The 20,455-nt window shown below is 37.1% G+C and overlaps 2 protein-coding genes across 3 annotated transcripts; one reads left to right on the top strand and one right to left on the bottom strand.

The window, feature by feature from the left end:
* Positions 1-196: 196 nt before the first annotated feature.
* Positions 197-8,217, bottom strand: LOC147296736 (B3 domain-containing protein Os07g0563300-like). 2 transcript variants are annotated; one of them, XM_086233353.1, is made up of 15 exons: positions 7,885-8,217; positions 6,135-6,216; positions 5,894-5,992; positions 5,635-5,753; positions 5,414-5,529; positions 4,942-5,278; positions 4,670-4,766; positions 4,344-4,518; positions 3,936-4,015; positions 3,755-3,802; positions 3,372-3,635; positions 2,425-2,474; positions 1,944-2,057; positions 1,663-1,733; positions 197-1,447 (listed from the first exon to the last, which is right to left on the bottom strand). In XM_086233353.1, the coding sequence occupies exons 1-15, from the start codon at positions 8,010-8,012 to the stop codon at positions 651-653; spliced, it is 2,577 nt and encodes an 858-aa protein (XP_086089479.1). In that variant the 5' UTR covers positions 8,013-8,217; the 3' UTR covers positions 197-650. The 2 variants fall into 2 exon arrangements, with proteins under 2 accessions (XP_086089479.1, XP_086089472.1); XM_086233346.1 differs by having other exon boundaries at positions 5,414-5,753.
* A 6,293-nt stretch (positions 8,218-14,510) lies between these two features.
* LOC147296735 (uncharacterized) lies at positions 14,511-19,113 on the top strand. Its single transcript, XM_086230188.1, has 10 exons — positions 14,511-14,692; positions 15,515-15,545; positions 15,680-15,828; positions 16,273-16,364; positions 16,477-16,484; positions 16,581-16,652; positions 16,767-16,934; positions 17,379-17,474; positions 17,789-17,908; positions 18,627-19,113. Exons 1-10 carry the CDS (start codon positions 14,673-14,675, stop codon positions 18,738-18,740), a joined length of 870 nt encoding a protein of 289 aa, XP_086086314.1. The 5' UTR covers positions 14,511-14,672; the 3' UTR covers positions 18,741-19,113.
* The last annotated feature ends 1,342 nt before the right edge of the window (positions 19,114-20,455 follow it).

Here is a 20,455-nt window from a genome sequence, read left to right as displayed (position 1 = left end):
CACCCACCACTGCTGCTTTAGTAAATTAGTAAATCCCTGCCCCTTTATTATAAATGGCTTGCAATGGCTTGTTATAATTAACCAATTTATATTTGAAAACGAACAAAACTTGTTTTAACATGTAGTTCATATTAAAGTATTTGGCCCTTATTTATTATACCTTTTTTAAGGGCACAAAAACAAATTTACTAATATGTAGTCTGAAAAAGTTTAGCAATTTAGAAGGAAAAAAATAAAATAAAGAATTCAGCTTTGACCACTCAATTGCTGGGTAAAAAAATGCAAAACAAAGAAAATGAGGTGAATGCAAATCCTATATTACTGGGCCGGAAAAGGAGATGAGTTACATCCTCAATAACACGGGTAGCAAGGTGAGCTTCTAAAATGAAACTATATTGGCTTCAACCTGCCACCCACTTTCAGTTGGATTCATGTCCGCTTTATATTACTTTAGAGAGGACAACAACGTGTGTAGTTTCTCACCAAGTTGCCCTCTCCTCTTCCCACCCCTCTCTTCTTTTATGTACAAATCTGAAGATGCGAGATTCCATGTGGATGAATGTACAACAAAAACCATCTCCAGTTCAAAATAACAGCCCTGTGTTGCTGATGATCGTCATCTATATCATGGCACAAAAGAATACACTAATTTACCCCGTAGCAGTCATTGATGCTGATGCTTTGATGGATAAAGTTGCGGGACAGTCGTTGCTGCCATCATGGTTGCTGCTTCCAAGGGTTGCACCATTGCTGAGTAGTGGTGGTTCTCCCCCTGCTTCACCTCCTCCAGCTTTCTGTGACTGATTGCCTGACGAATTTTCACTGCCACCGGAGCTTGACAATCTCTGCTGCCTGAGATACCTTTCTGTGGCATCTTGGAGCAACTTCATCATGCTGCCAGAATCTGAGCCGCCAGGTGACAGCTCTTCATCCCGCTCTGGTTGAATATTCAGGTCGATTTGGCCTTTAAAAGGTGAAATTGAGGATTTCGTCCTGTTAGGATCATCATCAGAAAGGTCATGGACATCCCTTTTCTGGTTTGGACTACTACTTCCTGTGTCAACACATATGATGATGTCATCGTCCAGCTTATCAACCACTGGTAATTGCTGCTGCTGTTGCTGCTTCTTCCGTGTAGTTTCTGCTTCTTTCTCTGATTGTTTCTTCTCACGCCGCAGCATTAATGTACGGAAGCGACGCTTCACAGTTAAGCATACATTACAGGTGCACGTTTGCTTGTGTTTAGGACCCTTCCCACTAGGGGGCTGGATGCAGACAATACATGAGCATCCAGGCCTATGCCGGGGGTGCTTTGTGGTGGCCTGAGCTGATGCTGGGAGTGACTCACCCTCTCCCAAGATGGCTAAGTTCGCAAGTGTATCAAGCCCCTCCAAAGCTTCAATGTTATCTGGGTCCTGTTTAGCAGCCTTCATTTTCTTAGAAGCAACTGCCCAATCAAAATAAAAATAATTGTAAATTTAATAAAATGGAATAGTATGCATATGTCAAAAGTTAGAACAACTTGCAAGTAGGTTAAAAAAAAAAATCATTAAGCATAGGTAGCAAAACAGAAGAATAATAATTAGACTCCTATGAATCATGGCTCAATGAGCGGATAAAAAAAAAAGGACATTTAGAATAATTGTTTCAAGCAATTCATACCTGAACTACAACGGGGCAGCAAATCTTCAAGCTGTTCTGTTGTCAAATCTTGAGCTGCCGAACACAAAGATCTGGTAGCAATTTTTAAATACATTAAAGACCACCTAGATGCAAAAATTAAATGAATAACAAATATAAAACAACTAATCCATAGACAATGTACATCCTTGGAACTCGTATTAGTTTAAGGGCAACAAGTTGTCCAGATGTACTTTACTGCCAAATCCACAAGAACTAAAAAGAATATAATCAGAGCACCTTATGGAAAATGTCTGTTTTACCTTTCAGGGTCCCATGAATTATCAGAACAGGTCCACTTTGAGGGAAGAAGAGCATTCACTGGTAGTTTGCGCCACTTAAAGCAGTCTTCGCATTGAGCCCATTGAATCTTCTCACTGGCACAAAGGAAACAAGGAATTGGAATTTTCTAGCTTATAGGGACACAAACATATGGAATTCATAATAACCAGACAGCCATAAATATACTCTATTACATGCCTATTAGCTCTTTTTATATATTCCAGAAATCTCAAAAAACAAAAATGTAAAATTTCAACCAGCAGCAGCACCTATGCACAACAATTTTATGAACCACTTATCTTTACCCAAGAAATTGTCAATAACAATAATTCCACTAATGTATAGGGAAATATCAACAAATTTTCATAAGAAATATGCAAAAATAAACTAAAGATTAAGAAGCAACCCAGAGAACTAATATAGAAGTCTCAGACAGAAATGTTAGCACTCAAAGTGATTTACCCTGCGCGACCAGTAGCATAAATTGTTGGCTTCCCAAGAATTGGAGCATCCTGTAAATTGAAATAACAGATGTCATAATCCATAATGTAGCTGTCCTAACCCTATATTGAACATAATATCATAGTAAGAAAGCATAAAACAACAAAGATGCAGTGAAAGGTGTACCACTGCCCTCTAAAAGCCAAGAGGTATTTCCCTCTTTAACAGAGGGAGTTTTGAGTACAACATGTGACATAGGTTTTGGGGATGTGGACAGCTGAGATATGGGTGAAGGAAACCCCGATTATATAGCCCATTCTTGTTGTTCAGCCAAAAAATGAACAGAAGAACTCAAAATCTGTAATTTATAATGAATCACACTTTAAAATAGGTTTAGTAAAGGCCCAAACCAGGAGCAGGATTCTTGCGTCCAGATAATAAGAAGGGGGAATCAATGGCAGACCAGAAAGAGAACAAGCCAATGAAGAATTTGATTAAGTAAATTAAAGCTGTCCAAGATTCATCTCTCATTTAGTTTGTTTTGAGTTTTGGGAGTCAGTATCAGAAACTGTACATAACTAAAGTAAGTTTGTGCAGTGTCATCATGACAAGATACAATAGTAAGAATGGTTCACAGTTTCTCATTACAATTCTAGTTGACAACTTTCTTCTGACACAGAAAAGGAAACAATACCAAGCGAAGAATGGATCCTCTTTGTCATCTTTCTTTTGTCACTTGTACCCCACATTATTTTTTGGGTGCACTATAACAATTGTGATCTATTAGCAAACGATATTAATGCAATAATTGTGCTAAAAGGGAAAGGACATAAAGGCATCAGAGTTATGGATTACAATCAATCTCTTTCTTGCCAGAAGCAAAACCAGATTGGAACAAGAAAAATTATGGGCAAATATGGCGACATGAATCCTTTCAAGAAAACAAAAAGTAGTAATTAACAATGTACCTCATATTCCTCAAACTCAAAGCCTTCAATCACCACAACTGTAGGAACATGGTTGGGAGGGGGGCGAAGCAGTCCTTGAGCTTCTTCCCATGTTAACTTCAGTTCAATCAGGTCTTCGTTTTCAATTCTCAGGCGCTTACTCTTAGAACTCAAGGTGCTGGGCTTCCTTTTTCTAGAGATCAAAGATTTAGCTCCCAAGGCTTCTTTTGCTATGTAACCTGACTTATCAACTTTAGACCAAGAACTAGGATCTGCCAATTCAGCCTGGTTCATTGATGAAAAGCTAGGTGATTCTGAACCATTTATAATATGACATCTGAACCATTTTTAAAATGACAAATATTTGAAAAAACTTCACCAGATTTAGTTTCTGTTATACTAACATCTGCATGGGATGAAACTCCATTGCCTGTCTTGTTTGTCTCATTTTCCTGCCAGTGCAAACATAAAGAAAAAGAAAATTAAGTCAAAGTTGTAGACTTTACGGAAAACCAAATGCAAAGAGATACATAAAGGAACAAAAAACGCATGTAACAAGGAACTGGATGTTGAGCAATGCCAAACCTGATCAGATGGTGGGGCGGTTGATGCCTTTCTGAACCCCATAACCAATTTCCCTTCTGGCTCTAGCCGACTAAATGTTACTGAGGAAACAGATTAATCCTTCAGTACCAAGATGAGGGATCACATGATGAATTAAATTATAGTAAGCTGACAACACAGCAAGTAGGGAAATTATGAAAATACACGTAGGCAAGAAAACAAGAATTTACAAAGGAAGCATGCAAGACACAACTTAAGTGCTTAAATTCCAATATCCAAATAACTGGCTGCAAGAATCCAGAAAATTGAAGACATGGAACCAGGTCCAAAAGAACTCCTTAAGAAAGTGCTGGCAGAGTCCTTGCCAAGTTTTAAGTATGAACACAGTTCCATTCATTAGAAATTATTCCAGTGACGTCAGATAATTACCTATGTCACCTGCATGCAGTTGCATCGACTGTATGCAAGGTGTAACGCCCTCCAAAACATACATTCTGCTATTATTATTGGGCCAGAAACGAAACTGAAATATCCATTCCTTGCCTTTTGCATCCTGGACTTTAAGAGGTAGTCCTTCAGGCTGAGAAATTGGAGGAAAGTATGCCTGTCTCATAGTGGCAGAATATTAATGATTATCAAATAAATGAATCATGTGATATGCCAAATTCAGAAAAGATCTTAAATCATGCAAAATCTTTCCATTATGCCTCAAGAAGCCAAATGTCAGGTCAGGCTGGGGAAACATAAAAACACACCTCTGCACATTTTTTTGGCAACACCAGACGTCCAATCCGCCCAGCATCACTTGCACTCAACATCTTCTCAAATAACGGAGTGATTACAGATTTTGAACTTACATATGGTTAAGGTTTACGGTATGTTAGAACAACAAATTTTAAGGAGAGTCAGATTCACAATTCATAAAACAGACAGCCACCACATTATATATTTATTAAAAAATATAGCACACTGTATATTTTTAAGGAAAAAATGGGGGGAATAAAAAAGATATTGAATCAAAGGATACTCTCCAGTTATTTGCTGTAGCTCTTGATCAGTAAATCTAGGCCAGTACCGTGGAAGTAACTGATTTCTTCCCCGGGCATCTGCTCGAGGCCTTGCGTTGCGGATCTGGGTATCACCAGATGATTCAACTCCATTATGTAAATTACCATGAAACTGCTTTGCAAGAGGAGGAGTTGACCGCAAATTAGTTCCAGTAACCACTACTTGACCATTTGTTTCGCTTGCAGGTCTATATGGGACAGCCAAGCTAAACTGTGGAGTAGATGGATCCTCTTTCAAAGAGGCCGACTGTTGAGATATATTTAAACATGAACTGCTTTGCTCCTCGCAGTTATTTCCTACAAAAAAATGTTCACAACAATTTAACAGCCATCTAGCCATTGTATTTTCTACAGCACGGAAGCAGCAACATGGCAAATTGGCATATCCTTTTAAATTTCAGAATAGGTTAAATGCCTTGAAAGAATCAATACCTGCATTCCCATTTTCATGAGTTTCTTGTTTGCCAATCGTGAGGCTTACTTTCATTAGTCTTTCAGAAAAATCCTCAACTTTCTTCTTGTCCAAGGAAGAGACTTGTATTCTTTCACTGGCATTAAGTTTGTTAATTCCAGTTGAAACATCAATTTCATATGGCACCCTCGTATGCAACTCAGATGAAGAAATTGAAGAATTGAATATATTGGGTGCTTGCCTCCATGGTACAGGACCAGATCCAGCCAACTGACTCCAATTTTTGGCAGACAGGTCCTTCAGTCTCTCAGATAAAGGTGAATGAAAAAACAAGGACGGTGGCCATGCTGGATTTGATGTCTGAATTAACAACAGAGAATAACACAGTTTACATTCAAGGAACATAATTAAAATAAATAAAGATTCATGTAGTAGAAAATTGACAATTGAAAAATATGATAATAAAATTTAGTCAAGAAAAATTTTCTAAAAATCCCTACCAAAACAATATTTTTCCTTGCGCATGTCATGCACTCAATTCCTCCAGGATCCAACAATGAAAATGCATGACTTGAAATGATACATCCACAGTGAACCCGCTGCACAGGAAGACTAACCAAATCAACATATATACTAGAAATCCAAAACTAAAGTCAATTAACTTTACTACAACATTTTTATAACAGTAAAGAATTATACTATTAAGGAATTTAATCCAGTGAGGATAAACTATCTACTCACCTTCCCACAAGATTCACAACACCTCCAACCAGAAGCATTCACATGGAAAGTCTCACAGAACCTTCCTTCCTCATAAGCAAGACTTGAATCACAAAAAAGGGAAAAGAAAAAAAAATTCAGCATATTACTAAACATGCAAATATAGTATAGACTAAGGAATGTTTTATATCAAAATTAACTCAATTCTTGATTTTAATAACTACCACAATTACCACATTGCAAAAACCAAGAATACATCATTTTTAGTACAAACAACTAATCAAAAGAACATAACCACTGTCAACAAGGTGATATCACACTAGTAAAGAAGTTATAAATGGTGCATTTGCCTCTCTGCTTAAGAAGAAATAGGTCATGTTGAACACTGGCAGTGTCCCCAAAGTTCCAAATGGAAGCCATTTTAGACTATTTGAATTTTCCACCTTCCATGTAACGAAAGGGGGTAGGGGGAGGGGCCCAAATTTACAAAAAACCACCACAAATGATATGAAAATATGATACTTCATAACCTCCCACACATAAATATCAGATGAGCATCATATTGACATGCAAGGATATGTATCCACTCAAAAATGCAAATGCATATAATATTGGCATGCAAGAATATGCTGCCATTTGCCAACAGGGCCAATGAGGCAATGACCCCCACTGAATTTTTTTTACATTTTCCCCCCTATATTTTAGAAATTTGTACAATGCAACTGTTCTCTTGAATCTTCACAAACAAAAAATTCCGATTACCGTCAAATGCAGATATATGGTTGTTAGGTTGCCTCAAAAAGTCAACTCTCACATGAATCTTCCATATTTTTGTACATTAGTAACCCAAAACAAGGAAAAAAATTACTTTGCAATTTTACTCTATTATTAATGGCTGTCATTAAATCTCTCTATGTTTTTTGGCTACAATAGTTCCAACTCTTCTGTCATATTTCAAACTCCCATTAATCAAAAAACAGCAACTCGTTTTATAGCTTCAACTTCAGTACTTCTATTGCAATAATTGTTGTGTATTTCAGATTTCCATATTTACAAATTAATTACTTTCCAATATTACTTCTTAAATTTAGGCAAGTATAAGCAATGCAGGTTACATCCACCTAAAATAAGCACCTGCAGGTTAGGCTCCATCGAAAAATATTTTCAAAAACAAAATTCCTTAGGAATACAACACAAAAACAAATTCCACCAAAGAAAAACATATCCCGACACCAAGCTGAAGCCACATTCAGAAGCATCACATAAAGCATCCACAGAATTAAATGGAGCAGTCAAAAAAAAAAAAAAGAAGCTCTTAATCTGTCCCTAACGTAAATTATAAATTAATTAGTCTCTTTTTACCTCTGTTTTTTTTTCTTTTGGTAAAATCTTATAATTCCAATTTCCCAAAGCAGTTCTGCACTAATAAAAATGAAAGCTCGAACGCATTTATCTAATAAAAGTCAAATTATTCAGCGCCCTCAATCGAATTCGAAAGAAGAAGATGAGATGAAAATGAAGCTAAAGCCAACTTTCCCAAATTACCCTTTAAAAAAACCCAATCTCGTTCTCGAAACTAGTGCATAACGGCACGACTTCTTCCAAATTTAGTAAATTCCCCCCAAAAGCCCACAACTAAAACCCTAAACTCGATCGCAAGCCGACCAATCAAACTCGAAACGACGTCAAATGAAGCCGTAATTTGAAGCCATAGAAAAGCCACTGAACCATTTCAAAATGATAAAATAAAAAAACAAAATGCTTGGCTTACGCGCATCGATCGCACAGCTCAGCAAACTCGCCAGTACGGAGGCGCCAGCCCTTTCTCGGCAGCTCCGATTTCAATTCCTTGCACTCAGCGTTGTAACAGACCTTCGAAGACGACGACGACGACGACATCGAAGAAGCGCCACATATACGAACCTAAAACCCTAGAATTTAAGCAGCGGTAAGAGTTGTAGAGAGAGAAACTAGAGCGAGAGTCTGAGAGAGAGTAGTAGAGAAATAGAAATACAGTGCTTTCGGCCTGATCTGTATGTAATCATATAGAGCGAGAGCGAGAGAGATAGAGACAGAGGAGTAGGAGAGGTTTTAGAGAGAGAGAAGGGTATTTCTGCAGTGAGAGAAACTAAAATATAAATGTGTGGAAATTATTTAATAGTAAAATATAATAGGCTTTAAACACACGTCCAGTCGTGGCCGTATGTTTGGCGTCGTCATTTTTCTCTCTCTTCATCTCTTTAAAACTTCCTTATTTTTTTGTTTTTTTATTTTATTTTCTCTCTATTCTTAATTTCTAATACATCTGATGTCGTTGTCGTGTGGCATTGGAGCCAAAATTCCATTTTATCTGAAAAGCTCCTTGCGTGTGTGCCCACCTGAGGTAACGAGACAGGGGTATTTTAGTAATTTTCAAATGGGCATAGTGTGTAGTGTGGTGTGGGGAATAATCATACATGCATGGCCCGCTAAGGTCATGCAATCACGTAACGCCTACTTCTTTCCTTCTTGATTTGACATCGTCTTCCCGTTCAGACTTCAACCACTTTTTCTTACCTTCTTTTTTTCCTTTACCGTGAGATTCATTTACTACATTAATTTTTGTGTCCAATTGATAAATACATCAATTTACCTTAAGTAATTGGGATTCTATTAACTTTATCTTTTAAGTTTTTTCTATACATTATTTCGGGTTGGTTTTTACTCTTTCGGTGTTTGATTTGGTGGGTAAAATTCAAAATGGATCTTTTAAAATTTTAGACACCATGGTAAATGTGATATGTTATTGTTAGTTGCTAGCAATAAATGATATAAAAACCGAAACTATTAATTAATTAGAAATAAACACTATTATATCTAAAATTTGAAGATTTATTTTTGTAATATTGGTTGGGTAAATATATTAGAGCTAAGAATGTTGAACTTTTTCTATTTTTCATAAAACAAAGGAAAAATCAAATTCTTATGGTTGGTGTAGATAGATAAGTATTCTACCACCGAAGTTAAATATTCGACCTCCTTCCAAATAATAAGTATGTAAGACTCGAGTGGAGCAATAAAGTGGATTTAATAGTGAGCTATAGCTAGGTAGGGAGCAATTAATACTGGGATCCTTAATTTATTGATTTAAGATATGAATTTGTTATTTGTCTATTGACTATAGGGTATGATATATACCAAAGCCATATGAGTCATAAAGCTTAGCAAATAGTCTCGGCCACATCTAACAATGTTGTTTCTTTCCTAGGAGGAAGCTAACAAGTTTTTTGCAATTTAGTGATAAGTCAGTGACGGACAGCCACATGTACCTCTTCATATACATTCATAATTTGGACTATTATATGAAAAGAGATAAGAGGGTGTGGGTGGGTATATGTGCACATTGCATGTGATCATCTACTAAATCATATATGAACACGCATGGATGTCAACCCATAGAGGAAAATAACAAATAAATTTTGTACTACTTTGCTAGTTGGTTTCCCAATTACATCGATACGATGATAATGGTGCTGGACTGTACGTACGTAGAAATTATATAAGGAAATTAAAATGGGCTTAATAAAAGAGGTCAGTTGCTTGCGTCTAGCTCTAGCTAGAGTGACATTTCTAAATTTCTAATAGGTGTGGTCTAGGATTCATCATACGTACATACTTTATATATATATATATATATATATTTAAAGAAGACTACGACTAATCAACAATCGATCATATACATGCCAAAATGAGTAAGGATAGGCACCATTCACGTTGGTTCTTTGGTTGTGAGAGATGAAAGGTCTATTTCTATTTGTATTTTATGGATTTGTTGATGCTAATGGGCCAAGCAATCACTCTGGAAAATAAACAATCACATGAGACATATGCAATATATGGTGGTTTACCATATTTGGATTACGTTCACAGAATTGTATTTTGGGGTTTCCATTAATGAATAGATAATTAAATTAAAATATACAAGGAGAGAGATATGGTGATATGTAGGGACAGAGTTAATAGACTCAGCCCACTTTAGTTATTATCGTCAGTCCACTCCAACTTCCGTCTCTAATTCGTTCAAATCTTCATGTCTAGCCCAATTTCATTTTATGATTTAGCTTCTCACCCAATTTCACGTTTTTTAAAGTTTTATTAACCCCCTTAAGTTTTGCATTTGGCTCTACCCTTGTCATATGAGAAACCTAGCTAGCTATGAAGGGAGAACGTGAGTAAAAATTGTATGCATTCCTAAGCGATAGATAACGAGGGTGTGAATCCCTTTCTATAGAGCTAGATGACCCTATTTATAATAGATGAGAGGTCCATTTCTATTACGATTATATGATGTTGAATGAGTCTAGGGTTGGGCATCAGGCGGGTTGGGTTGGTCAGGTTGATGCCCAACTCACAAGCCGCACCAAATGGATCAGTTTGAGCATTATCCAACCCATCACTACCTAATTAATTATTGGTCGGATCGATTTGAGCATGAGTCGGTTTGTCGGTTCGTTGGGCAGTTGTCGGGTTGAACGATTTTAGAGGAGGCGACACACCTGTGTCATATCTCAATCGGGTGCCATTGTCTTTCTCTTATTGTCGCCAATATTAGTGAAAGATAGAGATGCTTTAGTTTTCGGCGAGGTGCCATGCAAAAATGGTGAAAGCCTAAGAGTAGAGATGGTGAGAACGGCGTTGCATGTCAACAACCTCCAAGGCTTCAACAAGACAACAATGTGAGAGTGTAAGAGAAACAGGCGATCAGGTTGATAGCGGGCAGTGAGAAGCCCAAACTGCAGCATGCCCAATATAATTGGGCCAGTCGTGTTTTTGTGTAGCGGCTGGGCCGTGATGAGACCAACCCGATCCAACTCGCAGAGTCATAAATGGGCGAGTGAATATTGGGTTGGTCTGGTATATGCCCACACTTAGAATGAGATAATTAGGTCAACAATATCACACAAACATATTTGATGATGTGGTAACCACATGGCGACTCCAAACTAGCATGAAATCCTATAAAAAAAAAATGACTAAAACACCCATACATAAAATACCAATATGAGGAATGGGAGTGAGATTTTCTCACTACAATATCAAAACGTACAAAGTTAATGAAATTGCATATTTGATCTTTATTACAAACTAAAGTAAACTACAGAAATTTAATTGGAATTGTTTGAACTACATGAATCAAAATGAAAATTAGTCTAAAGTAAATAAATTTAATATAATTAAGTATAAATATGAAAATTTTGTTATCACATGTATATATATTTTATGCCTATTTCTTTTATCGCATGTGATTTTAACACATGATAATAAAAACATATGCAATGGCGGGTTTCAAAATTTATGTTCTCCTCATAATTAACCTGACGACTTTTTGGAGGTAATGATGTTGGACCACGTACATTCTATACTGAGTGAAACCAGCCGGCGTGTGTACGCTGCCATGATGAACCCTCACGTCATCTAACTTTTATATGACAAATCATGTACAAATGTATGACTATATTAATTATTAGGAAAAAAAAATTAATTATTATGATGGATTTGTTAGAACGTGCCATCATTGTCACTCATGTTGCATATATGATATAACACCTATAATTATTACTATTATTATTTATATTTCATCACCTCGATTTCTTTTTTTTTTTCTTTTTCTTTACTTAGAGTACGATGTACAGTCATCTAAATTTATTTTTCTTTTTCTTTTCTAACATCTATAATTAATAACACCACCTACCGTTATAAATATCTTAATATCCTAATTAAGTTTCATTTGGTAAAGTAAATAACTAATTATACAGACTTTCTATAGATTTAATTATACAAAAGTCAATGATCTGTAATAAGTCGCCAAAATTAATTACACAATTTAATTTAATTCATGCAAAGTCGGCTGGGCTCGCTGAAGTCAATCAAGTTTTTTTATTTTTTTTATCCAAGAACTCAATCAAGTTTCTCTGCTGAGTTATGCATTAATATCATATATTAATATTTGTTCCAAGGTTTCATGCCTAGCACATGTTGAACATGCCTTCAATTATTCGTTTCCAACAATCAACAGCAACATATATATTACAAAGGCGTTAGGCCAAAACCATAATAACATTATTAACATAATATGCAAACAATCAAACATGTTTCGTATTGGATGCATCAAAGATTCCTGTCTTACTTCATGACTTCATGTGCATCAAAGTTAGTTAATTAATAAATAAATGGTCAGGATCTCCTAATGGGCTTTTTTGCTATTGGGCCGAAGCCCAAAAAATGATGAGATGACCCACAGGGACAGGAGGCCTAATCCAACAATGTGCACCCAATTAACCTCCATACCAGGCCTAGCGATCCAACAAAGGAGGGCAGCTTATCCACAACATGAACTACTATTGGTCTATTGTCTGTTAAATTCGCCTATGGGGGGGGGGGGGGGGGGGGGGGGGGCGCTATTCACACCACCCAGATGTGCTGAGTTGACCACCCCCTTAAATTTTTACCCATTTTTGTCCATTTTGCCCCTGCATAAAAAAAAAGCTCACCCCTCCAATTTTGGCCGACCACCACTCCCAGCCCTCCCCGCCGCCGGCGCGAGCCACCCAGCCCTTCCCGCCGCCGGCACGACCCACCCAGCCCTCCCTTGGCCCGATCTCCCTTCTTTCTCTCTCTTCCCTCTCTCTGCCATCTTCTCTCTCTCCCCTCTGTCTGCCTCCCTCCCTCACCGAACCACCATGGGTGGCCGGCGCGACCCCATAGACCTCCAGATCGGGGGTGGGGGATGGGTGCGATGGGGGCTGGGGCTGAGGGGTGCGACGGGGGCTGGGCTTGGGGTGAGGGGGTGTGGGCGGGCTGGGGATGGGTGCGACGGCGGCGGGGCTTGGGGTGAGGGGGTGCGGGTGGGCTGGGGAGGGGCTGGCTGGGTGGGGGCGGGCTGGGGATGGGAGGGGATGGGTGGGGGAGTGGTGGCTGGGTGGGGGAGGAGGAGAGGAGGGGAGATGCGGTGGGGAGGGGTGGGGTCGCGCCGGCGGTGGGGAGAGGTGGCTGGCCAAATTCTGGAGAATGGGCATGCAGGGCAAAATGGGCAAAAATGGGCAAAATTTAGGGGGGTGGTGAACTCAGCAAAATAGGGTGGTGTGAATAGCCCCCCCCTTCGCCTATTCTGTTGGTTCTGATGAATCGGGCTTTGACTCATTGACTGATTGAGATTGGGCCTTCATTTGGAATCTTAATCGGTTGTGTATGGAAGCATTATTGTTCGGAAAAGTGGGGTTATTAATTAGGATAGAAATAAAACTATATGAATCATCTTATTTAACTAAGTTTGTATCATAAGGATCTTACTTTTATGAATGAGATAGAACATCACCAAGGCTATTTTTGTTTGGCCGTAATTCAAAGCTTAGAATGAGAATTAGATTCTATTACAGAAAGACTTGATGTTTGGTTGACTGTAAAGGAAACAAAACTAAGGAATTGACTTTACTTGATTGTAAACTAATTCCATGAGGGAGGTGGTTTTTTATTCCATAGTTAATTTAGAATGTAAAAATTACCATATATGTTCTTTTATTATTTGGCTATATTGAAAAATTAGAAAATATAATAGGAAAGATTACCAAACATTGAGAAATAGGAAATATTGACACATAATTATGGCACATATATTTTTTATTATATTGATGTGTCAATTACAAATTATAAAATATAATAAGAAATATTACCAAACACTAAATGGACATAACAAGTCTTGTCCTAACTTTGATTATGTTTTTGTTCCAAACGTTGGAATATGAATTGAAAATTCATATTCCGGGATAGACAAGAATGTGAGTGCAATTACTATTCCTATTCTAGAATTTCGGTCAAACAAACAAGGCCTAAGAGTGTCACAATTTTAGTTAGGGTATATGATTAGTACCCTATCTTGAGATAGCACTAAGAAGTTAAAAAAAAAAACTATTAAGGAGTTTTTGGTGCTCGTCTATTAATTATTTCAGTAACTATTTCCTGAAAACGAAAGAAGAAGAAATGTATGCAACCTTGTTGCCGCTGCCGTTCCTCTATTGGTCACCATCTCTCCATAATTTACTTTGTTTCCAGAAAACAAAAAGAAAAACAAAAATCGAAGTTGAGCCGACCTGGAGGATGCAACGACACCGTTTGGTTGAAAACGCGTGTGAGAGAGAGAGAGAGAGAGAGAGAGAGAGTCCCCTCGCTGGTTCGTTCTAGTTGGTCCAAAACGTGAAAAAGTCAAAAACGAAGTTCTCATTGACTTGTAGACTCTCCGACCCTTCACGTTCATTGACTCCGTCTGTCTGTACCGACCCGCGCTAAAATGCGCTGTAGGTTGTGACGTGCCTTATTACAAGGCCAACAAATAAGACATCTACTTTAATGTTTTTTTTGCACATGGCTGGCATATTTCTTTAATTCTTAGCCTGCTCATCATCATCATCCTCGTTAGTCCATCCTCGTTGTGCTCTCTGGGTTCTGTCTGTTTTGTGTCACATTTGAAGGCTTGAAGCTACCCATCACAATTTCAGTGGAATTTTCGAAGCTAAGCCACTAGAAATGGTTCTGATGAAGGAATTGTATCCTTTTATTTATTTTTTTAATTTAATTATGGTTTCTGAATTCTGGGTTTTGAAATTCTGGGTTGCTCTTTTGTGTGGTTGCTAAGGAAATGAGGTGGATAATGAAAAGTAAAAGTTTGAATTTTGATTTGTGTTGTTTTAGTGTAGGCTTAGTTGAAGTGGGCAGGTATTGGATTTAGGCAAATTGAGCAAATTATGGGTTACTTTGGTGAACGTAGATTAATGGTTGTTTGATCTTATTCTAGTCAACTATCCTGCTCTTTCAATGCAAGTCTACATTCTACAGTTATTGGCCTTTATGCTTGTCTTGTGGGATTGAAGCATTAAGAGAACAAAGGATAAAAAGACAGTTTCAATTTGTGTTGTTAATTGTGGGGGTCTTATGTTTTTTGTGCCACTATGATGAAACATTAAAGGATTCATATTTCAAATTTTCTATTATTCTTCTACATTTTTCCCTAACCAAACTGAACGCTAACTTTTATAGTTTGCTGTCAAATTTTTATAGTATGGCATTAGGTGAAATATAGAATATATATATATATATATATATATATTGGTTGACAGTGTGACATACTAGAGTGTTTGATAAGAGAATATTACTCTGATCTCTCTCTTTGCGCACACACACTCAATTATTAATCAATGAGGGTTTTTTCATGCTTATTTATCAGTAAGATGCACATTGTGGTATTTATGAATTATAAATAAAAGCTATAGTGAGTTTGTTCTTACAATTCTTGTGATAGAAGAAATTAGTTTCTTTTTCTTCTGAGTTTTCCTTAATTCTTGACTTTTCAATGGGGGTCTTGCGAGAAGTCGGATTGTAATGCCTATGTCGTTGGAAGAGGTAAATGTAGTCAAGAAGTTGATGATTTGTTCCTACTCAAATGCTTAGTTATTAGTTATTACAAGGTTCGTTTTCACTTACATAAGAAATTAAGAATTATGGGGTGCTTGTTAAACCACATGTTTGAATTGCAGTATCAAGTAGCGCAGATGTACATGGTCATGAAGATGCAGCAACAGAACACGAACAGCACTGAAGGGGTGGAAATTTTAGAGAATAAATCCTTTGAAGATGATGTATTTGGAAAGGGTCAATACACTTCTAAAATTTATCGTCTACAAAGGTAAATCAATTTACATGATAATGTAGTCGAGTTTATGATTTAAGTTGGTGCTGAATTGGCATGTGAGAGGTGTACCTCTACTTTTAAAACCCATTTTTGTTAGTGAACTAAAGATTTCTTTGGGTGAGGATTGAGGAGTTCTGTGTGAATCATAATTCTTGGTGCATTGCATTTGCAGGTTTCTAGTAATTGTGATTTTTGGTGACTCTATACAGTTATCATTAAATTGTTATTGATGTTATTTTTTTTCTTTCTTCAATTAAAAAATGGCTCAGAACATTAGTTTGGGTCTTCATTTCACCTCAAGTTCCTACGGCCTTACTGTTTTCTTCCTCTTTATTTTTGTTGAAGTGGATCATCGATTTTTAATACTGTTTCATGCAGTCATGAATTTTCTGAATTTCAAGGTTACATTATCTTATTTATGCATTTTTCTTATTTCAGCAAAGCTCCTACTTGGCTTACCACATTTGCACCTGCAAATGCTCTCATCATGCAAGAGGAAGCCTGGAATGCATACCCAAGATGCAAAACAGGTTTGCCATGTGTTCACAATGCCATTTTTTGTGTATCTTGCTTATTAAATAGATGTGAAACTTGTTTTAACATGGTTTTTGGTTGTCTGCAAATGGATGCTTAATCGCACAGTAATCAAGGTAACAAAATTCTTGTCCATCTCTAAAAATAATTAGTATTCTGTATATATATATTTTTTATTCCAGAAGCAGCTTACTTGTTTTGCATTTTTGCAGTGCCCATACTTTACCAAGTTTCAGCTGACAATTGAAACTGTTCATAGGGCTGACAATGGACAGTCAGAAAATGTAAGTTTCTAGAGAAGTTTCTGTTGCTTTGATTAAGTCTCACTTAGAACTCTTTTTGTAGCTAGAAATTTGTAAGTTAATGCTCCTCTTTGCCATTTTGTAACTACAAACTAGATACATGGTCTAAGCAAAGAGCAACTAGCAGCCAGGGATGTGGAAATTGTTGATATTGCTTCATCTGCAAGGGATTACTGGAGTTATATAGTTGGCAGTAGTGACACGGACTTCTCCAACTTTATATCAGCGAAAACTGGTCGTGGTCCACTTTTAGAGGGATGGCAGGTTGGTATCTTCCCACCAGTAATTTAATCATGTTGAATTTATGGTGTGCCAGTTACTCTTGAGTCATGAGTTGGATTATATTGCTTTCAATAATTAACCTTGTTATCAAGTATGTATGTAATATCTGCTCTCTCTCTCTCTCTCTCTCTCTCTCTCTCTCTCTCTCTCTCTCTCTCTCTCTCTCTCTCTCTCTCTCTCTCTCTCTCATATGAAGGCACCTGCATTATTTAAATATGCTGTACAAGTGTTTGGCCGAAAAAAGAAGAAGATAAAAATTGCTATGCAAGTGGAAACCTTACTCTTACATATGCTTGGACATTGCATTTTTATATGTATAAAAAATGTTACAAAAAATTTGAGTTGCACTCTCTGATCTGCAGTGTCGCTTAATTCCTCATCCAAATCTACCTTTTAATCTATTAATTATTTTTCTAAAATTTTCAGGATAGGTCGGATCCAGTTATGACAGCCTACAAATTGGTCACCATAGATGCACCATATTGGGGTTTTGGCTATAGACTCGAACAAGCTTTGCTATTGGTAGGGTCTCTTGAATAACATGTTCAATTATTATTTTCAACACAGGTTTTTTTGGTAATCACAAATATCTTTCATAATGGAATGATGCATGCCATAGTTAGGCAAATACCAGCATCACTTCTACACATGACATAGATAATTGAAAAGTTATATTCATAAATCGCCAATCAATTTTTTTATTAATTAGACCGTCTAAAACTCACTAGTTTACATTGGTGCCCATCAGTCTTGGATCATGTGTGTAAATATCTTCAAAATATCTATTTGTATCATCAAATCTTTATGGAATGTACCTCCTGTTATACTTTTTATAGGGTGAAAGGGCTCTTTTCCTAGAAAGTCATCAGAACTGTTTTGCTTGGATAGATGAATGGTTTGGAATGACAATGCAACAAATACGTGAACTTGAACAACAAAGCAACTCATTAAATGAGGTATGGAGGCTCTAAATTTGACAACTCATTGGTAGAAGTTTGAAATGATCAGTAAAGTTATCACTCATAAGGCATGTCTTTTACATTTCGTTAACTATCCAACTCACAAATAAAAATTCCATACAAGAATTGTGATCAATGTCAAATTGTATAGCTGGAAATATGTTTCAAGAATTCAAATTTAAATCTTATGCTTTATCTGTGTTGGTGATAAAATTTTACATTTTTATAAGCCAATGTATACTTTTTATCCCCTGTAATTTACTAAAAATTTCAATCTGGTCCTTCTAGTTTCAATTTGAATAATGTCAACCTTGTAATTTCCAATTTGTTCCCCTTTATTCCATTCAGTTTCCCAATGTGTACTTTGCTCTTTTTATATCAACCTGTAGATTTTATACTATAGTTGCATCTATTTTTTCCTTTGAGTTCTTCTAACTCAATTGTTTCTGGTCATCCAAATTCATCTCAGAATGCAATTTAGCTGGATCGACTTGTTTCAAGTGTGGGTTCTTGTATGACAGTCTGGTTAATTTTCCAGCGTTCCTAGTGTTGTCAGTGAAAAAGTGAACAGAGTACCTGTGGCAATTGCAAACTGTAGTTTTGACTTAAAAGTGAACATTGTTGTCAAGTTAATTTCTATTATCTGTTGACTTGCTTCCAAACCAATGATGTATCAGTTCTTAATGACTGCTATTCTGCTATTCCATGTTAAAAGGCACAGAAACTTGGGAGGCCAACTTTGGTGAAGAACATGGAAGATTTTGACGAGATAATATCACCTGGAAGTGAAGACATTATTTGTGGGAAGAGGTCTCAACTCTCAACTTAAATCCGCACAATATGGGCTTTTCATTGACATGGAGCAAATTCTGGCTGAAATTTTCTACACATGCACCGGGCTCTAATAACAATCACGTGACGTCCACCACATAACAGTGGATCCCACCTTTTTTCTATTAGATGGCGTCCTACACAGTTCATGTGCAAGGGGTACAAAAGATTTTCCTGCTGATATATTTGGCGGCATAAACTTAGCAGAAGAGTGTATAGCGCACTAACATGTACAATAATACCCAGATAAATTATCATAGAAAGAAGTACCCAGATTGGAAATTTTCTAACTGTGTTATAGTATTTTTATTTATTTTTTTGTTACCTTTAGAAAGAATCATGTGCTGAAAATTTCTGCTTGAATTGGCATTTGACATAAGCACCACACAAAAACATAAATTGCTACTCCAAATAGATAGGTACCTGTAATTCTGTAACATCTAAAATAGTACCCAAACTTTCGAATTCAGATTATAATTTGGTCGAACAAATGCACCATTTTCGACTTCTTTTACTTTTTATACAAAAATTTGAACGAATCACAAACAATTTCCCTCTCCGGGAAAAACAAATTGTATGAACTATCAAAGAATCAAATTAAGTTGAAGCCAGTAACTGAGCTTGCCTAAAATCTAACTAATGAACAAGCTGCAAGCATATGAAGCAACTCTATCCACTGATGCCTTGATCCTCCGATCCATCATCATCACTTGCTTCTTCTTCTTCTTCATAATCGCTTGCTTCTTCTTCACCCTCTTGATCTTCTCTGTCAATTACTTGGGTCCTGGTAGGCATTTTTAGCGTGGTATTTTCCCTTTTCAGCATATTTAGAACTTAACTTAGCTTCATATTTACTGATACCACCTGACCTGTTACGAGTATTATAGCCGTGAGTTGTTGGAATCTGCTTGTGGGTTTGGTCAGGAAAAGCCATTTCTTCTATGGGTTTTGTACCTCTTTTGATATTAACCTTCAACTTTGGTTTCACTTTCATATTCCATTTAGTCCCAGCCTCATGAGCTGTTTTGGTACACAACTACTTCTGTCAGCATTGCCATATGATGATCATCATCTTCCCTAATCCCTATCCAACTCTAGCTCTGCTCTTTCTTCACTGTCCATGCCTACCAAAGGTACCAAAATGGCACCCCCAGTACTTTTACTTGCGTCCATGGTTTTATTAATTAGTACTAATACCATCAAATTTCATGTTCTTGGATGAAGGGTTGCCTCTGTATCCAATGACCAACATCGATCATTCTTGCCCAGGAAAAGAAATATACAAGTAATTAAAGTAATTACAACAATGTAGCAAAATTAAGAAAGCACAAAACCCTTAATTAAGAATTGACGAGAATAGTGATCACTAGATTGGATTCTGAAGTGTGATAGGCAGACCCAAAACAAGACCACGACAAAGCGGACAATGGTCATCCTTGGTTAGCCAACGATCAATGCATTCTTTGTGATACGTATGCTTACAGTTGTCAAGCATCCTACACACGTCACCACCCTCAAAATCGTCCAGGCAAATTGCACACCCAGTCTGATCATTATTTGTTTGGTTACTTGTATACGTGAAGAACCTTGACTTGGCGTCCAGACAATGTTGCTGCTGCTGCTGCTGCTGTGGCGGCGGCGGCGGCGGATTTGTTTGTGGTTGGAGAACGTGGGTTCGATCATTCTGCTGCCTGCTATCTGTTTGTGCTTCCA

Source organism: Dryas octopetala, chromosome 1 (genome assembly GCF_963921425.1).
Source record: "Dryas octopetala chromosome 1, drDryOcto1.1, whole genome shotgun sequence".
Taxonomy (NCBI): Eukaryota; Viridiplantae; Streptophyta; class Magnoliopsida; order Rosales; family Rosaceae; genus Dryas; species Dryas octopetala.
Note: the sequence above shows the minus strand (reverse complement) of the source record. Positions and strands in the feature narration are given on the sequence as shown.

Excerpts from the sequence above, each read along its gene's own strand:
- LOC147296736 (XM_086233346.1), bottom strand. The coding sequence starts at position 8,012 with ATGTCGTCGTCGTCGTCGTCTTCGAAGGTCTGTTACAACGCTGAGTGC. Across the intron at positions 4,016-4,343 it reads ACTGCATGCAGGTGACATAG|TAACATTTAGTCGGCTAGAG; the intron begins GTAATTATCTGA and ends CTGTTTCCTCAG. Across the intron at positions 2,058-2,424 it reads TATGCTACTGGTCGCGCAGG|TGAGAAGATTCAATGGGCTC; the intron begins GTAAATCACTTT and ends CCTTTGTGCCAG.
- LOC147296735 (XM_086230188.1), top strand. The coding sequence starts at position 14,673 with ATGGTTCTGATGAAGGAATT. Across the intron at positions 15,829-16,272 it reads AAAATTTATCGTCTACAAAG|CAAAGCTCCTACTTGGCTTA; the intron begins GTAAATCAATTT and ends TTCTTATTTCAG. Across the intron at positions 17,475-17,788 it reads TCGAACAAGCTTTGCTATTG|GGTGAAAGGGCTCTTTTCCT; the intron begins GTAGGGTCTCTT and ends TACTTTTTATAG.